This window comes from Sinohyriopsis cumingii, chromosome 8 (genome assembly GCF_028554795.1).
Source record: "Sinohyriopsis cumingii isolate HCF-2022 chromosome 8, ASM2855479v2, whole genome shotgun sequence".
In the NCBI taxonomy this organism is placed as follows: domain Eukaryota; kingdom Metazoa; phylum Mollusca; class Bivalvia; order Unionida; family Unionidae; genus Sinohyriopsis; species Sinohyriopsis cumingii.
This window is the reverse complement of record NC_142968.1, coordinates 116,920,114-116,943,286: the sequence shown is the minus strand read 5'-3', so window position 1 is coordinate 116,943,286 and position 23,173 is coordinate 116,920,114. Positions and strand designations below refer to the sequence as shown.

The window sequence follows — 23,173 nt, the reverse complement described above, 5'->3', positions numbered from 1 at the left end:
CAAGGAAAACAGCTCTTGTGAAAAACCTGGGACGGGTTGGGATGGGTGGGAGAGATGGCTCTATGACATCAGAATAAAATATTTTGTTTCGAACTTACAGCCAGGTTTTTTTAATATGATAGTATCAAACAAAAGGAACAAAAAATCAGAGCCAGATGTATTGGCAAAAATATCGTCCAATTAAGGGGAGGGTACGTTAGTTGAAAATAAATATATTCCATCATTTTCCCAAGAAGATCAATAACAGTCTATCCCTAAAATCATATATGTTCATTATGCGGTCTATATAAGCCCATTCTTGTATTAACATAGTTATTGTGAATGTGAAAGAATTAAGCTCGTACTAATCTTCGAGACCTTTCACTAGAACAATTTTATAAAACAGAATTAACAGGAGAATTACCACTAAAACCCAGCAAAAGGTCCATTAAAACGTCAGCATTGCTCCAAACCCATCATAAAAACTTGTAGACATGGTTTTTATTATGACAGGCTCAGGATTTTATTTGTAAGGGATATACATTACTTCAAGGAGATGAAACAATTTGCTCTTAAAAGCATTGTTTTTATGATAGGCGAGAAAACTCAAGCTCTTCCATCAGCATGATTAACCCAGACACCGGAATAAGATCAGTTAATGAAAGAAGTGACTTCGCACCGTTTCGAATACGAACGATGATGAAACTGCACTTCTCACTAACCATTATGTTTTTAAAGGTCCAACTTTTTTCAACTCCTAATAAAAAATTCATCTGATAATGTGGATTACTTCCATTGTGTTTGCATTGCTATGTGGTTGTCTGAAGTGGAAGAAAACAATATAAAAATCAGCTTAACCCTGTTATTTCTGTCACTTTTTTATCGAGCACTGTTCCTCACTCAGATACAATACGTCAGAAATAATATTCTTGCATGACCAAAACGATTTTACCTCATTTGACATAATGCAATTGTGTGACCTTAAATGTATTCAAATATCGAAATCGCTTGAGTGCATGTATCTCTTGTTGCATTTTGTAGGCATTTCGTGTGCAAGTATGTACTTAGTAATCCAATATGTAATATAAATGACCAGGCACTGTCTGATGTGTGCAAATGTTAGAGTTAGCACAAGAGAAACAATTTCAACCCTCAGGCTTAAACTCGTCCCTCACATGCTAGCAAATGTTTACACACACCAAACATGAAGCACATACTAGCATAATATGAATCCGATATTCCTCACCTTCCATACTCATATAAAATCCTAAACTATTCCTTCGTCGGAAAAAATCTAAATAATGTAAATGCTCTAGTCTCATGTTCAAACGGGTAAACAGACATGAGAGAAGGAATTGACAAACTTTGGTTAAGTTCGCCTGATTGTAAAACATCTACGTAACTTGGTGACAAAGAACTACTTCAGCATAAAGCGTCTAATTGTAAAACATCTACGTAACTCGGTGACAAAGAACTACTTCAGCATAAAGCGTCTGATTGTAAAACATCTACGTAACTCGGTGACATAGAACTACTTCAGCATAAAGCGTCTGATTGTAAAACATCTACGTAACTCGGTGACATAGAACTACTTCAGCATAAAGCGTCTGATTGTAAAACATCTACGTAACTCGGTGACAAAGAACTACTTCAGCATAAAGCGTCTGATTGTAAAACATCTACGTAACTCGGTGACATAGAACTACTTCAGCATAAAGCGTCTGATTGTAAAACATCTACGTAACTCCGTGACATAGAATTACTTCAGCATAAAGCGTCTGATTGTAAAACATCTACGTAACTCGGTGACATAGAACTACTTCAGCATAAAGCGTCTGATTGTAAAACATCTACGTAACTCGGTGACATAGAACTACTTCTATATAAAGCGTCTGATTGTAAAACATCAACGTAACTCGGTGACAAAGAACTACTTCTATATAAAGCGTCTGATTGTAAAACATCTACGTAACTCGGTGACATAGAACTACTTCTATATAAAGCGTCTGATTGTAAACATCAACGTAACTCGGTGACAAAGAACTACTTCAGCATAAAGCGTCTGATTGTAAAACATCTACGTAACTCGGTGACATAGAACTACTTCAGCATAAAGCGTCTGATTGTAAAACATCTACGTAACTCGGTGACAAAGAACTACTTCAGCATAAAGCGTCTGATTGTAAAACATCTACGTAACTCGGTGACATAGAACTACTTCAGCATAAAGCGTCTGATTGTAAAACATCTACGTAACTCCGTGACATAGAATTACTTCAGCATAAAGCGTCTGATTGTAAAACATCTACGTAACTCGGTGACATAGAACTACTTCAGCATAAAGCGTCTGATTGTAAAACATCTACGTAACTCGGTGACATAGAACTACTTCTATATAAAGCGTCTGATTGTAAAACATCAACGTAACTCGGTGACAAAGAACTACTTCTATATAAAGCGTCTGATTGTAAAACATCTACGTAACTCGGTGACATAGAACTACTTCTATATAAAGCGTCTGATTGTAAAACATCTACGTAACTCGGTGACAAAGAACTACTTCAGCATAAAGCGTCTGATTGTAAAACATCTACGTAACTCCGTGACATAGAACTACTTCAGCATAAAGCGTCTGATTGTAAAACATCTACGTAACTCCGTGACATAGAACTACTTCAGCATAAAGCGTCTGATTGTAAAACATCAACGTAACTCGGTGACAAAGAACTACTTCTATATAAAGCGTCTGATTGTAAAACATCTACGTAACTCCGTGACATAGAACTACTTCAGCATAAAGCGTCTGATTGTAAAACATCTACGTAACTCCGTGACATAGAACTACTTCAGCATAAAGAGTCTGATTGTAAAACATCTACGTAACTCCGTGACATAGAACTACTTCAGCATAAAGCGTCTGATTGTAAAACATCTACATAACTCGGTGACAAAGAACTACTTCAGCATAAAGCGTCTGATTGTAAAACATATACGTAACTCAGTATAATCAAAGTACTTCAGCATAAAACGTCTGCAAACCATAATTTTCCATACTAATATATCAAACATAGTTATCTCTATAAACAGCAAGAATACCCGAGTTGCTAACAAGGAGTAGAAATAAGTCTTATGTACAATATCTATCACAATATAACAGAGGGTCATACTATTATTGTGATTAATAGAACGTGACAGTTTTATTGTAGTTAATAGAAATCCACTCTACTATTGCAATGAAGAGAACGTCACCCAGTTACTGTAATGAATAGGACGTCACCAAAGTATTGTAATTAATAGAACATCACTCTATTATTGTAATGAATTGAATGTCATACTATTATTGTAATGTCATGAATAGAACATCACCCTAATATTGTAATGAAAAGAACGTCACCCTATTATTGTAATGAAAAGAACATCACCCTATTATTGTAATGAAAAGAACGTCACCCTATTATTGTAATGCATAGAGCGTCACCCTATTATTGTGATGAATAGAACATCACACTGTGTCTGTAATGAATAGAACGTCACCATATTAATGTAATCAATAGATCATCACCTTATTATTGTAATGAACAAAACGTCACCCTATTATTGTAATGAAAAGAACGTCACCCTAATATTGTAATGAATAGAACGTCACCCTATTATTGTAATGAATAGAACATCACACTATGTCTGTAATGAATAGAACGTCACCATATTAATGTAATCAATAGTACATCACCTTATTACTGTAATGAACAAAACGTCACCCTATTATTGTAATGAAACGAACGTCATCCTATTGTTGCAATGAACATAATGTCTATTATTGTAATCATTACTGTAATGAGACGAACGTCATCCTATTATTACAATGAATAGAACGTCACCCTTTTAATGTAATGAATATAAGGTCACCCTATTATATTAATGAATAAAGCGCAACCCTATTATTGTAATGATCAAAACGTCATCCTATTAGCGTAATGAATACAGCGTCACCCTAGTACTGTCATGAACAGAACGTAACCCTTTTACTGTAATGAACAGAAGGTCACTCTATTATTGCGATGAATAGAACGTCACATTATTCTTGGAATGAACAGAACGTCACCCTATTATTGTAAAGAATAGAGCATTAGCCTATTATTGCAATGAATAATACGTCACCCTATGATTGTAATGAACAGAACGTCACCCTATTATTGTAGTGAAAAGAACGTGATCCTATTATTATATTGAATATAACGTCACTGTATTATTGCAATGAATAATACGTCACCCTATGATTGTAATGAACAGAACGTCACTCTATTGGTGTAATGAATAGAACGTCACCTTATTGTTGTAATGAACAGAACGTCACCCTATTATTGAAATGAATAGAACGTCATTCTGTTGGTCTGACTAGACTGTCACACTTATTTATTAAGATTAGAACCCAAAAAAATCGTTATGGCGAATAGAGCTTCACTCTTATTTTCTGGCTGTATAGAACGTCACCCTATTATTCTAATGAATAGAACGTTAAACTATTAATTATGATATTCAAGAGTGTACAAGACACTTATTCTGCCTTGTGATAATATGGATATATAACAGATTTGTTAATCCGCCTAGACGGAAACTTTATTTGAATCTGGGAAAAGTCATTAAGAAAACAAATTTTAAGGAGAGCAGACACTCTGTATATTATATAACACAGTGAGGTGTTATTTCACATTATTCAATTGTAAATTTGAAACTTTCCAATAACGCACTGATAAGTAAGCGACATAAAAAGAGGGCCTTTCAAGGTCAAGTTTTGACTTTTCAAAATCGAATTTCGACACTGATGAAATATATTGACTAGTGAAATTTTCTTGTACAAAATTCTACTTTCGGAATTAGCTGCTTCTGTAGAGACTATGACAGAATAGTTGTTTACAAGAATTGTCTTAGTTCTATAGTCTTTTGTTTTGTCTGTTTGACTTATATAACAGTTGCAAACTTATAGTTATATCATTAGGAAATAGATCGTAAACATAAAAGAGATTTTGTTTTCTAAACTATTTCTAATGATCTCTGATGTTTATACATCTACAAAAACTTAAACATACACAAAACAGATCTAATTGAAAACATCAAAAAGAAATCGCTTTCACTAATAGTTAAAAAATACCCTTTGCATGACAGGTTGGTATAACTATGAAGACTACCATTCTTCAGTTCGATGACACACAAAACAAAATAAACTTCCGAATGAACAGTCTGTTAGATTTTTTCATTGAAAAAGAAATATATCCCAAAGGTTTCATGCTGGTACCCGATCTAATACATAAAACATTTGTCAGGCAAAAGAGCATATTTGCTTTCATGATGTAATAACACGAAGTTATCGATTCTAACACATAAAACATTTATCAGGCAAAAAAAGCATATTTGACTGTTAATCATGATGATTATGAACGTATCCTTAGAGGTAAAAAAAAATTCTTTTATTACGAAACACATAAAAATGTACGCGTTAAAACGAAGTTAGAGCTGATCGCACGTTTTGCAAAACGCATGCATTTGGGGATGAACATCGTCTAGAACGTTATGCATAACGCATGCATTTGGGGATGAACACTGTCTAGAACGTTATGTATAACGCATGCATTTGGGGATGAACATCGTCTAGAAAGTTATGTATAAAGCATGCATTTGGGGATGAACATCGTATAGAACGTTATGCATAACGCATGCATTTGGGGATGAACATCGTCTAGAAAGTTATGCATAATGCATGCATTTGGGGATGAAGGATGAACATCATCTAGAACGTTATGCATAACGCATGCATTTGGGGATGAACACCGTCTAGAACGTTATGTATAACGCATGCATTTGGGGATGAACACTGTCTAGAACGTTATGCATAACGCATGCATTTGGGGATGAACATCGTCTAGAACGTTATGTATAAAGCATGCATTTGGGGATGAACATAGTCTAGAACGTTATGCATAACGCATGCATTTGGGGATGAACACCGTCTAGAACGTTATGCATAACGCATGCATTTGGGGATGAACATCGTCTAGAACGTTATGTAAAAAGCATGCATTTGGGGATGAACATCGTATAGAACGTTATGCATAACGCATGCATTTGGGGATGAACATCGTCTAGAAAGTTATGCATAACGCATGCATTTGGTGATGAAGGATGAACATCGTCTAGAACGTTATGCATAACGCATGCATTTGGGGATGAACACCGTCTAGAACGTTATGCATAACGCATGCATTTGGGGATGAACACCGTCTAGAACGTTATGTATAACGCGTGCATTTGGGGATGAACACCGTCCAGAACGTTATGCATAACGCATGCATTTGGGGATGAACACCGTCTAGAACGTTATGCATAACGCATGCATTTGGGGATGAACACCGTCTAGAACGTTAATCAAGCTTATGTGGAGATTCTTTGTTAGTTTAAAGTAAATATTTATGGAAAAAGAAACAAATAGGAAAGGAGATACAACAGTTTGCGCATCGCTTATAACAAATGTACAATATTATTTGATACTATATGTGTGTGGATTTACTCTTCAATATGGAACCAATATGTCACAGGCATTCAGATGGGGCTGTGAAGGTAAAGCTCAACTTCACCAAACAATTATTAGTATCAATGAAAACATGTTGATTAGTGAAGTTTAAAGTATTAAAAATAATCTAAATTCATTTTGAAAATGATTCCGTAAAGAAGACAGATGAAGTTCTTAACCAGCGCTCTCTTTCTTTTTTCACAGTATTATGTCCGATTTGACAGTATGTCCGGTTTGACAGTATTATGTCCGGTTTGACAGTATGTCCGGTTTGACAGTATTATTTCCGGTTTGACAGTATTATGTCCGGTTGGACAGTATTATGTCCGGTTTGACAGCATGTCCGGTTTGACAGTATTATGTCCGGTTTGACAGTATTATGTCCGGTCTGGAGTTGCATCAGGATGCTAGTGCATTAAATTTACATGTTGGAGTTAGTGATTTGTTTCCTCACAAACAGTAAATGTGTGTATGGATAAATGACCCGGTGGGAATGAAATATTTTCAAAGTTGGTGTACCGGACTGACACAACGTTACCGTTGCTAATACCTAAACTTTTCACCAGTTCAAAATATAAAACAGCTGTCAATCATGATAAAAACAAATGCCTTCTTAATAATTTTCTCGTATCAAGAAACACATTAAAATCTTGAAGTTAGATCACGCCAGATCTGTTCGCACAAGAATATAACGGATACAGCCGCGCATGAAAATCTTCAAAACTTATCAATTTCTATCTTTATTATCAGAACTGATGTCGCCATAATTCGGGCATGTGTTATGTAACGTCAGTTACTTTGTAGAAATCTGACGATTTTTTACCATGCTATACGTAAATTCTCACCTGATAGTTCCTTTATTCGCTGATAACAGAAAGACGAACTAATCTTAAATTCGGAATCACTTCTCTTTTTCAAGACGGTGAATTCAACGTCTGTCGTAAACATCACTGGTAAATACATATTGGTCTATGCCAATATGTGTTGTTTCAGGAATTTTGTTTTCATTTCAGTCCATGATCTGTTATACTGGCCTGTATAGTTTGCATTGTGTAAATAGTGTCTCAAAACCCTTGTGAAGTTTGAAAATTTATAAATACTACGGGAAACATTTGATGATTCTTATTTTGGAACACGTGCTCGATAACACGAGTGAACTCTGTTATAAAATTAGCGTTAGGTTATATGAATAAATTGTAATATAGTATCCAGTTGTACACTCTGTATTAGTTTTGTTTTACATTGTAGTATCCCAATTTATACTTTGTGTCAGTTTCTTTTATGATGTAATATAGTATCCCGACTTAAACTTTGTATTAGTTTCATTTTACATTGTAATATAGTATCCCAATTTACGCTTTGTATCTGTTTTATTTTACATTATAAAAACAAATAAATATCGTCGTTGAAGTGAATCAAGTATACCAACTAATCTGCAACAAGAACTCTAAAAGAAAAACAGAAGCCAAATATTTAAAAAAATCTTTTTTCGAGGAAACGTTTTTCTACATGAAAAGATTTTATTCAAAATTCTTAATGTTTTCTGTTAATTTTCCTAATAAATTGATCGGTACGATTCCTGTCAAATACCTTTACGGATTCTTGCATGAAATTCTGCCTTTTAGACTAGGCGAAAATGAATATTCGCGTCAGGTTTTGAGAATGAAAGCACCACACATGCAATATCTTTCACAATCAGACATCGACAATTTATATATTAGAAAGTGTCTTTGCCAATAAATTTTATCAAAAGCATTTTATCAAATGAACTATATTGGGTGTCTACTCATCTTTCAAGTTGTTTAAAATTAACAATCATCAAAGGTTAAGATAAAATAGAAATGGGACGAACCTGCATAGTTGATATTTGTAGCACGTAAAGACCGAGTCAATGTTGTGCATGAAATTGATCCGCTAATGGTATTACTGATGGAATCTCTTGAGATGAAAAGATCAAATGTAATTACGACATCAGATACAATGAAATTACTCTGAGCTATGTTTTTGGAGGATATCATGCCGAGAAAATTTGGTAACATGCCAGATGATTACAATATTATTAAATGCACTGTATAACACTGAGACACAGCTGGCCTAAATTTCGTTGCAAAACACAGTACAACTGGATGGCAATATTCATTACGGATATAGTACCCATACCATTAACCAAGTTTTGTTCTGTTGTTGTAATGATTATTCGTCTTAGGTTTAAGCAAGACAAAATTTTGTAGCTAGATGCAGATGTAGAGAAACCTCACATGAAAAGGGCAAACTTTCTTGGATTTCAATGTGAAAACGCAAGTCATCATGGGGTCATCTAAAAGAAAATTGTATCACCCTTTGAAAACTATAAACAACCATGTTATTACTTTTAAAATATTTTGCTACAACAACTGGATTGAGCCATACTGAACTCACAAGACAACAGCAACGTGCTAATGAAAGATTCTGCCCAGCCGTCTGTAGTGGGTTCACCAAAAGTAAACATTAATGAAATCAGTCGGCTTAAATAATCTGCACAAATATCATATTTTGTTCGCCAGAAATTTAATCGCACAAACAGAAACCGCAATCTATTTTAATCAGTTCGGTCATTTCTATAATTAAATTAATCATAGAAAAGACCGAGAGGTAGCAAATGAAAAACAGTTTAATGCATATGCAATATCTCTGTCATTTTCGTAAGTAGCCGAGACGGTTCGAATTGCAGCTATCGGCATACATTTAAAATATGTTTATTTTCCTTTGTTAAAATTCAGATCTAGCACCACAAATGTCCAGAAATTAGGGCGTTGAGAAAACATACCACGACGAGACAGAAAATGCAGCGTCTGTGACAGGGTTGGCATTGCTACTGAATACCACCAATGTTTGTTTGTCCTTTGTGCTGAGCAGAAAGATGCAATGTTATTGTGGTAAGAATTCTAAAATAATGCAGTTTGGTAAACTCATTTCCTCTAGAAATTGCGCAGTATTAACAAATCCAGCTATATTTATTGGCATAATTTTGAAGAAACAAATTACATAACTGCCAGTATCATATAAACTGCATCGCTAAATAGACGTGTACATGAATGCATGTGCACATATGTATATATACATATACATACTTAGGTGCATATGTGGGTAACGTTATTTTTATTTAATTTAAATTGTGTGCTTAAACTTTTGTCCCTTATTTCATCTTAGATAATCTAAACAATACATTTACGTGGCTAGTTTTTGTCCATGATTGTATGTTATAAGTATGTTGTTAATGAGTTTAGAATATTCTAGAAACAGATTGTTTATAAATTTATTGTAATTTTCCCTTAGAATGACACACGTCTATGTCAAGCTAAAATGTGAATAAAAAGAGACTTGGTAAATAAATAATTCATTCCTGTTTTAAGATCATATTTTTGTGGGAATCCTTAACAAATGTGTTCAGGTATAATTCAAGCGGACTTATTTATTCATTCATTGGAATTACTAAGTGTTCATTGACTTTGGATTAAACATTACTAACTCATTCAAAGACATTCTGGATTGCATCAGTATGGTACATCAGGACATTCAAGACTACTTTCATTTGAATCATTCTATATTTGTGGGACATATGATCCAACATTTATAATTATTTGGGATTTATTTCACAATACTTTAAGAGTTTCTTCAATTTTAATTTGGAACATTAAGAAATATACGTTTTGGAGTTGTAACAGTAAGTATACTTATATGTATGTATACGTGTATGTAAGTGTAACATGGTACAAAAATTGCTCTTAATTATGTACAGTTTACGTAATATTTAATACCATAGAGCAATGCACGCCTCGTTTTGATATATAGCGTTTAGTAACCACCCTCCTCACACACTGCCACCTAACATATGTAAGCATTACGTTTCTCTCATATGGAGTCTGCGTGTGGACTAAGAAGTCGATATCAAATAAAAATTACGTTCTGTTCTTCTCAGGAGGAATAACCTAGATGTTTTAAATGGTTCCAGTTTAGCTTTTAATGTTGCGCACAGAAAAAGAAAGCCAATGCAGACCGAGTGAAATATCACATTTAACAGGTTCAGAGTGTTGTTTTCCCCGCAGATAATTGTGTGAACCTGTTTTTCTTAAATGCTGTTTCGCTGTATAGTTGACAGGATGGAGGACAGTCGTGGATACTATGGTTTTGTCCCTAGGCAAGAAAAGTTTTACTTGCTTTTGGCACACTTTATTATACTTCTCCCAGCAAAAGAAATGGAATCGCATTCTATCCATCGTATATTTTACAAAATCAGCCTTTTGTCGCTGAAGAGCTTAAGAGCATCGATTATGAAAACATTCAACCCAGGAATACTTGGAAGTGGGTTCATTTAGTAGCAATCTTAGTAGTTAATTTATCTTGAATGGTATATGATTCAAATTCACTGATAAACTGTAGGATATTTTAAAACCGCTCTAGAACCATCCATGCTGTCGACATACCACCCACCAACACCACTTAAAAGAGAGAGAGAGAGAGAGAGAGAGAGAGAGAGAGAGTCACCCTCTCGGACACTTACCTGCAGTAACTCGCATGCTGCGACTGATAACACTTCCGACAACATTTTTCGCTGTACACCTGTATGTTTGTGAATGTACTTCCGGCACACTTGTATCAAAAGTATGAAAGTACAATGAGTTGTTGGGGAAGATAGTTAATATCTCAGGATATCCATCCACGGGATTGCCATCTACGGTCACCCACTCAGTCACAGGGGCTGGGCGCCCATAAGCTGAACAAGGTACAATGGATCCCTTGTTATTAGGAACAACCAGTGAAGATGGAGGCTCGACAATGAAAATTGGGCCTTGTGGTCCGCTAGGGGCAGATTCTGTAGTGCTAGCTGAAACCACGGAAAAGAAATAAGACGATCACAAAGAGCATGTACACAATGTTGACTATTTTGCTAAATAAAAAATGCATGCAATGGAATACTGAGTCAATATTATCTTATACCGAAACTTGGTAAGCAATTAATTAAATAATTAAAAACAAATAAACTTGCAACAGATTTTTTAATATAACTACTCAAGGTTTTAAGAACCATTTCCAAAGAAACCCCCAAACAAGCAACTTTCAATAACTTTTCTCTCATAACCACACCCGAGTTTAATACAATTTACCTAATATTTTATCTTCCGAGTTTGTTGCTGTTGGAGACAAACAAAAGTGTACATTATTTTTTAATTCAATTGACTGATCGGAAAATGGCCTGAGTTGACAGTGCATAAAAAAAAGACAAATTGAGCAAGACCATCTTTAAGTAATATTGATCTACATTCTAAACCGCTGAGTGTAAAATCAACGAATATGGTAAATTATTTGTACAAACGATAGCCGTCTTATAAAACGGAACACCTTTGTGCCTTCCTCTGCTGAGGTCCTTATGACGGGGTTGAAAATTTAAATTTCAAATAATTTCAACAGCAGTGGCATTTTTCAAATATTTTATACAAAACATCATATTTTCCATCATAGTCGAAGACACTGCTATATGGAAGAGGTCGAAATCCGACTCCTTTCTAAAGGACTGGGCAGGAGGTTGGTGCAACGCCAAAATTAACACTGTTAGAAAACGTGGAAAATGTACAAACATAATTTGAAGATTTGCAACGGTAAGCTATCTAATTTGCTCTCTTTTTCTTTGATAGGTAGAACCGCAGTAGCTCATATGGCAGAGCATCGGACTTGTAATGCTAGGGTTGTGAGTTCGATACCCGCCCCGACCAGCTCAGTGTTTCGGTGTGTCCTTGGGAAAGGCACTTAATTCTTATTTCCTCTGCATGATATGACAATTAATGTGTTGAGGGTGTCGTTAAAACAAACAAAACCAACAGAACACAACCCATTACTAATCTCTTAGAATGGTCGCACAAGATCCATACGTGTTATTACCTAAAACACAATATTCAGTTAGCTTTTTTATCTGATGCCTTAATTACATTTGATTATTGAGATCAAATCAGTAATATCATTAGGATTCCCAAGTGACATGACCATGTTAAGACTATTGACACGTATTAACATAGCTACAACACACACTCTCCCCATTTGAATTATGTCCTATCTAGTCACAATGGATGATTTTACAAAAATTGAAAAATGAGAAACACAACGCAGTAGAAATCTGACGATTCGAAGGGCGGCGAGACCAAGCCTTTTGGTCCAGTTTTCACGGTTGCAGACAAGATAATGTACAACGAGACTGAACGAATCATTTGAGCGATCGGTGTTCAGTTATCAAACTGTTGGTGTATCTTCAAGCATAACTAAAATGAGACACATTTTCTAAATCCGGTGTGCCATTACGGATGATAGTGCACACCGTTGTTTTTCGTAAACACCTAAATACGTTTCCTTATCCATATCATAAACCTATCAACAGAATGAAACAGCAACCCACAATCTACAAAGCAAATTGACTGGAAATGGATTGACCAATAAATAATATTGTTTCGAGTTGAGTGTAACAGAGGCTGCTTGTGTCAAACATGACCTTTTTAAGTCTGACGACAGTCGCTGTACTCCTGTTGAATATAGTGAAGTATGTATTTGTGTACCTCTACATATAAAGCACCCAGTCTCTTAGAACAAATATTAAGTCCTCTTCATTTTTTTCTAAAAATGTCACCTCTACATAAATTATATTTGTCAATAAAGGACAAACATTACGGGCCCTTTAGAATCAGCTTTCACTGTATAGCGCGTTTATAAGGGAATAGGACTCTAAAAGGTAACAAATCATCGCATGTAATGATATATGCCGTTGTTATAACTAATTAAATAGTTCGTTGCCGAACAACTACTGCAATGAGACATACTGCCGACTTAACATGACAATGTTGGCTTGAAATGAGCAGAAACAGTGGACGGGCCGTTTCTCCAAGAGAAGCTATTTATTTATTTATTTATTTATTTATTTATTTATTTATTTATTTATTTATTTATTTTCTGATGTGAAACCGTACTGTTACTGCTGTATGAAGGTTTTTATTTCCTCCTCCCCCTCTACGGTAGATCCGAACCGGCAGTGTAAAACCAGCATTCGGAAACTGCTGTACGACCGATACAATAGATCCTGTTCGTCAGTATGAAAGCAGCATTCGGAAACAAGAGCATGACCGCTACGGCAGATTCGAACAAGCTGTGTAAAACCAGCATTCGGAAACTATTGTACGACTGATAAGACAGATCCTATTCGTCAGTGTGAAAGCAGCATTCGGAAACAACAGCACGATTGCTACGGTAGATTCGAACCGGCAGTGTAAAACCAGCATTCGGAAACTGCTGTACGACCGATAACATAGATCCTATTCGTCAGTGTGAAAGCAACATTCGGAAACAAGAGAACGACCGCTACGGTAGATCCGAACTGGCAGTGTAAACCCAGCATTCGGAAACTGTTGTCCGACCGATAAGATAGATCCTATTCGTCAGTATGAAAGCAGCATTCGTAAACAGCAGCACGACCGCTACGGTAGGTCCGAACTGCAGTGTAAACCCAACATTCGAAAACTGCGATACTATTGCTACTGTAGTGCGTATGATCAAGACATATTTTTCTGTCGTCTACATTAATGACTTGGGTGGGGCTAAAGATGATAACTGCATCAGTAGTTATTGCGTGTAACAAACAAAGATGAATATATGCTGGATTTATTATGAGGAAAACAACTTCCCTCTATTAGTTCAAAAATGGTGGTACATTAAAACTTTATTCCATTATTTCAAAATAGCAGTACATTCCATCTTCATTCTATGTCTTGCAATAGTGTGCCTTACATTTCTTCTATTTTTAAATTCTTCAACAGTAGTACAGATCTTCCTATTTCTTTTTGTAAAGGCGCCCTACTATACTGTAAAAACTAATTTGGATGCAGAAGTTTTCTGTAGAAAGGCATACGTCCGGTAATTTGCGTAATTTTTGTGACATCAAAGTTTCTAATTTTATCACCCGTATCCTAAAAAAATATGAGTAAATCTCCTTCGGCTGAAACAATAAATTGTCTCAAACAATATGTTACTCTGGAAACTATGTACAGGAAAACAAGAAATAGATGACAAATACATGATAGAAAGCGCATAGGTTGCGAGCGTAACTTCTTAGATACTCTTGGAGACTTTATGCCAACTACAATATCGTACACAGTAACAACAATAACTACGAGTGTTATAAAACGAAAAGAAAGTGTTGCATAGAAAGGTGAATTCCATTTAAGCATGGAAAGGGAAAGGTGGCATAAAAAAGGATTCATTCAAGCATAAAAAGGAGGCGTGGCATATAAGCGGGATTCCATTTAAGCATGGGAAATGAAACTTGTATTGAATGGGGTTTTCTATTCGAGCATGGAAGAAATATTGCATAAAAAGGTGGATTTAATTCAAGCATGGATCAGGAAACATTGCATAAAAATGGATATTCCATTCAAGCATAGAAAACGAAGTGAGGCATAAAATGGACGATTACATTCGAGTATGAAAATGGAAGAGTGGCATAACAAATGGGCGTCCATTCGAGCACAGCAGAGTTCTGTATCCTGTTAACGATTTTTTCAATATGAGGTTACTCCAGCATCATTGACAAAAACATAGAGTAACATTTCTGTAGAGACTAATGCATAATCATCATGTGATCCAAAAAATGTCACAATTATGTTATGTCGATCAAATTAAAAATATATTTCCTGAGCGTCCTTACAAAGAAACATACAAGCCTTAAATAAAGAAAGCACTATTCGTCATTTTCATTGCACTTGGTTTCGAGCAAACATTTATGTTACTCAGGTGAATAACAAAAGAAGTACATATGTTTTGATAAAGCGAACAAGTTGTATATTAAACGTAAATCAAACTTCTGAATTAAAATACTGCATAAAATTAGCTGAGCTTAATTCTGAACAACCTGACAGTTTGTGCATTTAAAATATAATGTGTTTTCATTCATATTTAACGACTCGTTTTAAATGTCCTAAACTCTCAACTTGCAAAAGACTTTTCAGACATTACTACTGGGTAATTAATTAATTACATCGGCAGAGTATAAACATACCAAAGACAGAACTGAATGCTCAAGCGAACCATGGCAACTGAAGAACTTAGTTCTGTCAAAATTTTAAACATTAATAAAACACCATGTCTTAATAAATTTTGAATATATAAAGTATTGCCTCGTTTCCGCTTTAAACAAATTATACGATGAAACTTTTCAGTATGATATTTATCAGCGATATTTATCATTCAAATTGGCTGAAGAGTCTCAACAATAATCTTTTTATATACACCAAAAAAGGTTGATCTATCCGATGCAAATAATTTTAATGGGGTAACATATACAGAAAGTTTTCTCTGGCACATTAAATCAGATACTCTTCTATTAGACAAAACATATGACATTATTAGTGATGCACAAATCTGTTTTAAGAATAATAATAGTATAATACACGCTATTTCTACATTACACTTGGTTAATTAGAAAACCTCTTCCTCAAAAGAAATCGCTTTTTGTGCTTTTATTGATTTTAAAAGGCATCTGATTGTTTAGAAAGGATAATTATGTGGCAAGCAGTAGTTAAATGTGGAGTGATTGGGAAATGGTTAACAGGAATATGATCTACTTTACAGTTCAGTGCAGTCATGTTTAAAGCACTTAGACACGCACCCCGACTATTTCGATTATTCACTCGGGCTTCTTCAAGGCGAAAGCCTCTCTCCATTTCTATTTCTATTTCAATAAGATATTATTGATAACGAAATTACATTAAAATAAAATATTGATCTGAGCATCATTTTCAAGAACTTGCTTTATATCTCATATTGTAATCCTAATGTATGGTATTTTTGTTTGCCGAAACAGCTGATGGACTACATGTATCGTTAGAAAAATTGCATGCATACCGTATAAGATGGACTACTTATCTTTCGCACATTATGATTCCAAACAATCAATGACAAGAAAGAACCACACATACAGCTGATTCAAGGTGGGATCCTTCCTGTTCAAAGCACATGTATTCCATGCGGAATTGCCACAGCCAATAAATCTAGTTCATCACAATCAGAAAAGCATAACTGAATAGAATCGACCCAAAAAAATCAATCCATTCCAGACCAAATGAAAAGGTTGTTGCAATGCGCATTCATTCACAATGTGACTCTAAATTTGAATTTTAAGTAGACCAAAACGGCAAATCCTTATAAAGCTAACGTGGAGACCACAACGAAGTTCAAAGGTTGCTCGGCGGTTCTATGTGGGCATTAAATTGTATTTGTATTGATGAATCTACGGTTGTGCATTTACTTTGGAATACAGCATAAATTCGATTACTTGGTTTCTTGTAGTGTATTTTTTAACACTTAGAAACAATCAGTATATAGTAAAAAGGTTACTGCATTTGTATGGGAAAATATGAACTCGTTTTCTCAAAGTAATACTGCACTCCCAAGGTCGTATTACTCCGTAAACCTCATTCATATTTTCCCTTACAAATGCAGGTATCTATAATTATGCTTATCGATTATGAAGAAAAGAACTAAACACGTTGGTTTTCTAAATGAAGAAAGATACTTCACTAATTCAGCAGAAAACTCTTTCTTTTTATCACTTTTTATGCAAAGATTACTTGGTATAATTCAATCTTATTGTACATCTACATTTGCTTTGAAACCTTCATATATGTATAAAAAAATATAAAACAGGTATCGAAGAAACCTAGAAAAATTTCTAACGCCAGCCACAAAAAGGCTTTTAGTAAATGAATGGTTTCATCACACCCATTAACTACTGCGACTGGTAGACATGTAGTAAACGAAAAGCATGAAAGGAAATCTTAACCATGCATAAATAGTGATATCGAAGATGAATACCATTTTGTCTTAATCTATGCTCAAAGCATCTCACATTGAAATCTGATACTAATTATAATCATTGACAGAAACCAATATTAAAGGTACTTTAAAACGAATACTCAATAATTTTAACAAAAACTCCGACCAGCTTCTCTCTCTCTCTCTCTCTCTCTCTCTCTGGATTTACGTATACACAGATTTCATATCGCCAATATTCATTCATTTATTCGTTCAATGCAGATCATGGATTGTACTGAGAATGTACTTTCTGCATACGTCAGATAAATAAGGTTATGTGATGGCATCTTCCTTTTGTCCTTACAAAGTATTTGGTTATTCATGAACGTGATCTACAATGGTAAATATGTCCATTCTTCTTTTTACAACGCTGATAGAATTTTGACTACAAACAGTTGTATCAAAAGGATATTAAACTATCTACAATACATGTAAAACAGTTAAAATTGTGTAATAATAATAATAATAATAAAGACAGTTTCACGAAAATAGCTATGCAAATAGCACGTGGTAAAACAAAATAAAGGCATGTCTGACACTGACAGCATATCTAACATGGACAACAAATATAAACGTGATATCTAACATTGACAACTAACATTAACAACATGTCTAACATTGACATTTAACATCTTGTCTAACGCTGACATCGAATACTGAAAGCATATCTAACATTGACATCTAACATTGACAACATATCTACCATTAACATTTAATATTGACCTCGTGTCTAACAGTGACAATTAACATTGACAGTATGTCTAACATTGACATTAACATCTAACAATGACAGCATGTCTAACAGTGACAACTAACTTAACATCATGCCTGATATTGACAGCATGTTGGAACAATAACGAAATGTAAATGGAGTATGTTGTTGTCAGTTAAAGGAAGATGCATTAAATATTATATTAACTGGTTGTAAATGATTATATTACTAAGCACGGGTATTAGAGAAATACGAAATCACTCATTAGATAAAATTACAGGGATTTTACAGATTTCCCGCTAAGATTCCACGCACCTTCTAATACGAATTGCTAAATTTATCATAACCAGATTTGACTCTTTAATACCCACATAAAAGCAGAACAAAGTATGAATGTGAAACATTTATAAGGCATTATTTACAGCTTTTTAGAACAGTGAAATATAATTGCCATGTGTTTAATAAGATCCTTTGTAAGACATAAACTGGTTGCAAAATTACTAAGCCCACAAAACGGATAAATAGGGTGTACGTATGTATGTGTGTGTGTATATATATATATATATATATATATATATATATATATATATATATATATATATATATATATATATATATATATAATCGCATTCACACTAACTTGAATGTTTCTACATATCTTTCTGCACTTTTGCACTCACAGTCACAAGGCCATGAGAATAAAATAGTGTCTAAATTTAACATATTCAAATTTCAATCATTAATGCTCACATACGATTACCTTTACTTTATTTTTAGACTTCTAATACAGATGAAGGAACTAACCATTTTCTTAGTAAAACAAAGATAAAACAAGTTATAATAAAATCATACTCATTTTCTGTTTCAACCATACGTAATTGGCATATTCTATTTTCATAGCTACTGTACTCGTATCGTCCTTTAGTTGCTCTTAGCGGTAAATTCACTGCTCTTAACGCAGTTATTATATTTCCTAAATAAGCATTACCTCAAGCATCCGAATATTTTCAATGCCAAAAAAACACCTCCTGTGTACTCAAATAATTTAATTAATTTATTTACATGAAAATATCATCAATTCGTTGTCTATTCATTTCAAAAACCACTCGCTTATCGATCACTCCTTGTCTAACCCTAAATCACTAGATCTATTTTAAAATAATTTTCTGACACTATATACACAAAACATGCAGAAGATACTGGGATATTTTGTGATAGTGCAAATAACGAGAAAACATACGACACTGATTCAGCCAATGAAGCCCTCAACAAACTCCTGTATTCTCATAGCTGAAAATTTTCCTCTTTGAATGTATCGAGCAAGGGCCAGTTTACATCATGCTTTGAAAAAGGTTATTGACAATGGAAGCTGGGCATACTTCATATATGATAAACTGGTGATAAATAATTATATATATGTATTAGATGAAGTCACAAAACAACTCGTATTTGTTCCTAAAAGCTCACACTTCTTAGAGAAAGAAAAATTAAAAGCTACTAATTTTAGATATTTCATCTGGAATCTATCTGATGTAACAACAAATCTGAATTTAAGTGATTTAGAACTTAAAGGTCTTCTTGTCATGCAACTATGTCGCTAGAAACGTTGACATACGTCACGAGTCATTTTAAATTGATATAAATGTTTTGGTAGTGAAAGAATCAAAGCACAAGTAACAAAATGAAATTCAGGTGGTCTATCTGAGTATATATATATATATATATATATATATATATATATATATATATATATATATATATATATATATATATATATATATATATATATATATATAATTGTTACTTTTTGCTGGTGTGTCATGTTTTGAATGTATATCATTCTTTATATAGATGATACCATATGCCTCTGTATGTCCTTGGGGAAGGCACTTGACTCGATTTCCGCAGCACGTTATAGCTAACAATGTGTTAACACATTAAGATGATAGAATAGAATCTGTACAAAGCCAGTCGTGTTTTCTCTGGAATGTTTTAGTAGAGAGAAAGACGCATTAGTGCCGTGTAGTTCGATGCAATCTTGGCATATAGGCACATACGGAATATGTCATAACTACAACTGTTTGTTGAATCATGTCCTAACTCACACGCTCAAGGCAATGAATCATTAACAGTGACATTAAAAGTATATCTTTTGTAATATTTAATTATGCAATTATACATTCCATGTATACAATGTAGCAAGGGTATCAGATACACTTGTAATCAGCCATTCCACGTATACATTGTAGTAGGGTGTCAGATACATTTTTAGTCAGCCATTCCATGTATTCAATGTAGTAAGGTATCAGATACACTTGCAATCAGCCATTCCATGTATACAATGTAGTTAGGTATAAGAAACACTTGTTATCAGCCATTCCAGATATGCAATGTAATAGGGTATCAGATACACTTTTAATCAGCCATTCCATGTATACAATATAGCAAACGTATCAGATACACTTGTAATCAGCCATTCCATCTACACACTTGTACTCAGCCATTCCATTTATACAGTGTAGCAAGGATACACTTGTAATCAGCCATTCCATGTATACACTTGTAATCAGCCATTCCATGTATACACTTGTAATCAGCCATTCCATGTATACAGTGTAACAAGGATAGCCATTCCATGTATACAGTGTAACAAGGATACACTTGTAATCAGCCATTCCATGTATACAGTGTAACAAGGATACACTTGTAATCAGCCATTCCATGTATACAGTGTAACAAGGATACACTTCTAATCAGCCATTCCATGTATACAGTGTAACAAGGATACACTTGTAATCAGCCATTCCATGTATACACTTGTAATCAGCTATTCCATGTATACAGTGTAACAAGGATACACTTCTAATCAGCCATTCCATGTATACAGTGTAACAAGGATACACTTGTAATCAGCCATTCCATGTATACACTTGTAATCAGCCATTCCATGTATACAGTGTAACAAGGATAGCCATTCCATGTATACAGTGTAACAAGGATACACTTGTAATCAGCCATTCCATGTATACAGTGTAACAAGGATACACTTGTAATCAGCCATTCCATGTATACAGTGTAACAAGGATACACTTCTAATCAGCCATTCCATGTATACAGTGTAACAAGGATACACTTGTAATCAGCCATTCCATGTATACACTTGTAATCAGCTATTCCATGTATACAGTGTAACAAGGATACACTTGTAATCAGCCATTCCATGTATACAGTGTAACAAGGATACACTTCTCATCAGCCATTCCATGTATACAGTGTAACAAGGATACACTTGTAATCAGCCATTCCATGTATACAGTGTAGCAAGGATACACTTGTAATCAGCCATTCCATGTATACACTTGTAATCAGCCATTCCATGTATACAGTGTAACAAGGATACACTTGTAATCAGCCATTCCATGTACACAGTGTAGCAAGGATACACTTGTAATCAGCCATTCCATATACACTTGTAATCAGCCATTCCATGTATACAGTGTAGCAAGGATACACTTGTAATCAGCCATTTCATGTATACAGTGTAGCAAGGATAAACTTGTAATCAGCCATTCCATGTATACAGTGTAACAAGGATACACTTGTAATCAGCCATTCCATGTATACAGTGTAACAAGGATACACTTCTAATCAGCCATTCCATGTATACAGTGTAACAAGGATACACTTGTAATCAGCCATTCCATGTATACAGTGTAACAAGGATACACTTGTAATCAGTCATTCCATGTATACAGTGTAACAAGGATACACTTGTAATCAGCCATTCCATGTATACAGTGTAGCAAGTGTACCAGACACGCCTTTAATAAAACATAGTTTTATACAGATTACAGATCTGCTAAAAGTGTTACCTTGAGGTCTCTTTGAACTTGTCGGTTGCCGAGGTTAACAGTGCTTGATGAGTTTGAAATTCATCTAAATACGTACAAATCAATAACCAAAGTAAAAAGAAATATTATAGAAGTAAACAAAAATGCAATCTTACAGATGTATTATACTCAGTAGAAAGTAGACACTTTAGGAGTCTTCTTCAAAATCCAGGGACTGAAATAAATTTCAGTAATTCAGTTGCAACACGTTATGAATATCCTTCCAGAGCTATTGAATGTAATGCATATACTAAGTTAAATTCAAAGCAGTGACGAATCAACAATCCATCATAAAGTACTGGAATTCAAAGCAGTGACGAATCAACAATCCATCATAAAGTACTGGAATTCAAAGCATTGACGAATCAACAATCCATCATAAAGTACTGGAATTCAAAGCATTGACGAATCAACAATCCATCATAAAGTAATGACAGGATAACATTGAACGAAGAGATGAGAAATGCTTTTATAAGACAAAGAAATGAAAAAATCGTGGAATAGACACTTTATGTAGAGCTTTCTTCAGATGTACTGGCCCTATCTTTATTCAAATGCAAGTACTAACTGATTATTTAATACGTTACCTGATTCTGGTCATTATCCTAATTGCTGGTCCAGTATTGAAAAGGTGATATTAGTGACCCCAAAAAATACAGAGGTATACAATTAATATCAGTTCGTAGTAAACTCTTTAAATCTATTTGGCACGAGACGTTCAACGGCTTGCTAGAGGAAAATGAGTACTTGGGAAAAGGATATTCATCTATTGATAATATTACATGGTACACATTACTTTCTTAACACTTGAGAAAATCTAGTGGTATATTATTAACCTTCTGTATTATAACCTTATAAAACAATTAAAAAATGCAAAATGCTAAAAATAATTAAAGCAGTTTACAAGTATGGTGAGGTATTATGAAGTCAAAAGATTGTCTAAGCAACGCCTTTTGAATAACCTATTTAGAGCACGTCAGGGAATTGTTCTGTCACCGTTACTTTTGCTTTGTTTTTAAATGACTTCAACGTTTTATAACAGATGAAGCTAAGTAAGTACCGCTAGAAACAATAGAGTTCTTTTTATTGCATGCAGATGATTCAGTACCTCTACAGATGCAGTGTATGACCTTCAAAAGATTG

At 34.4% G+C, this 23,173-nt stretch overlaps 1 protein-coding gene across 1 annotated transcript in view; it reads right to left on the bottom strand.

The window, feature by feature from the left end:
• Positions 1-11,412, bottom strand: part of LOC149794474 (cell adhesion molecule DSCAM-like) — a gene marked incomplete at its 5' end in the record, with an annotated part of 83,017 nt that extends 71,605 nt beyond the window's left edge. Inside the window, one exon of the mRNA XM_089969121.1 lies at positions 11,085-11,412. Coding sequence (XP_089825247.1) covers positions 11,085-11,412 — 328 coding nt within the window. The remainder of the gene's footprint in view (positions 1-11,084) is intronic.
• Positions 11,413-23,173: the final 11,761 nt, after the last annotated feature.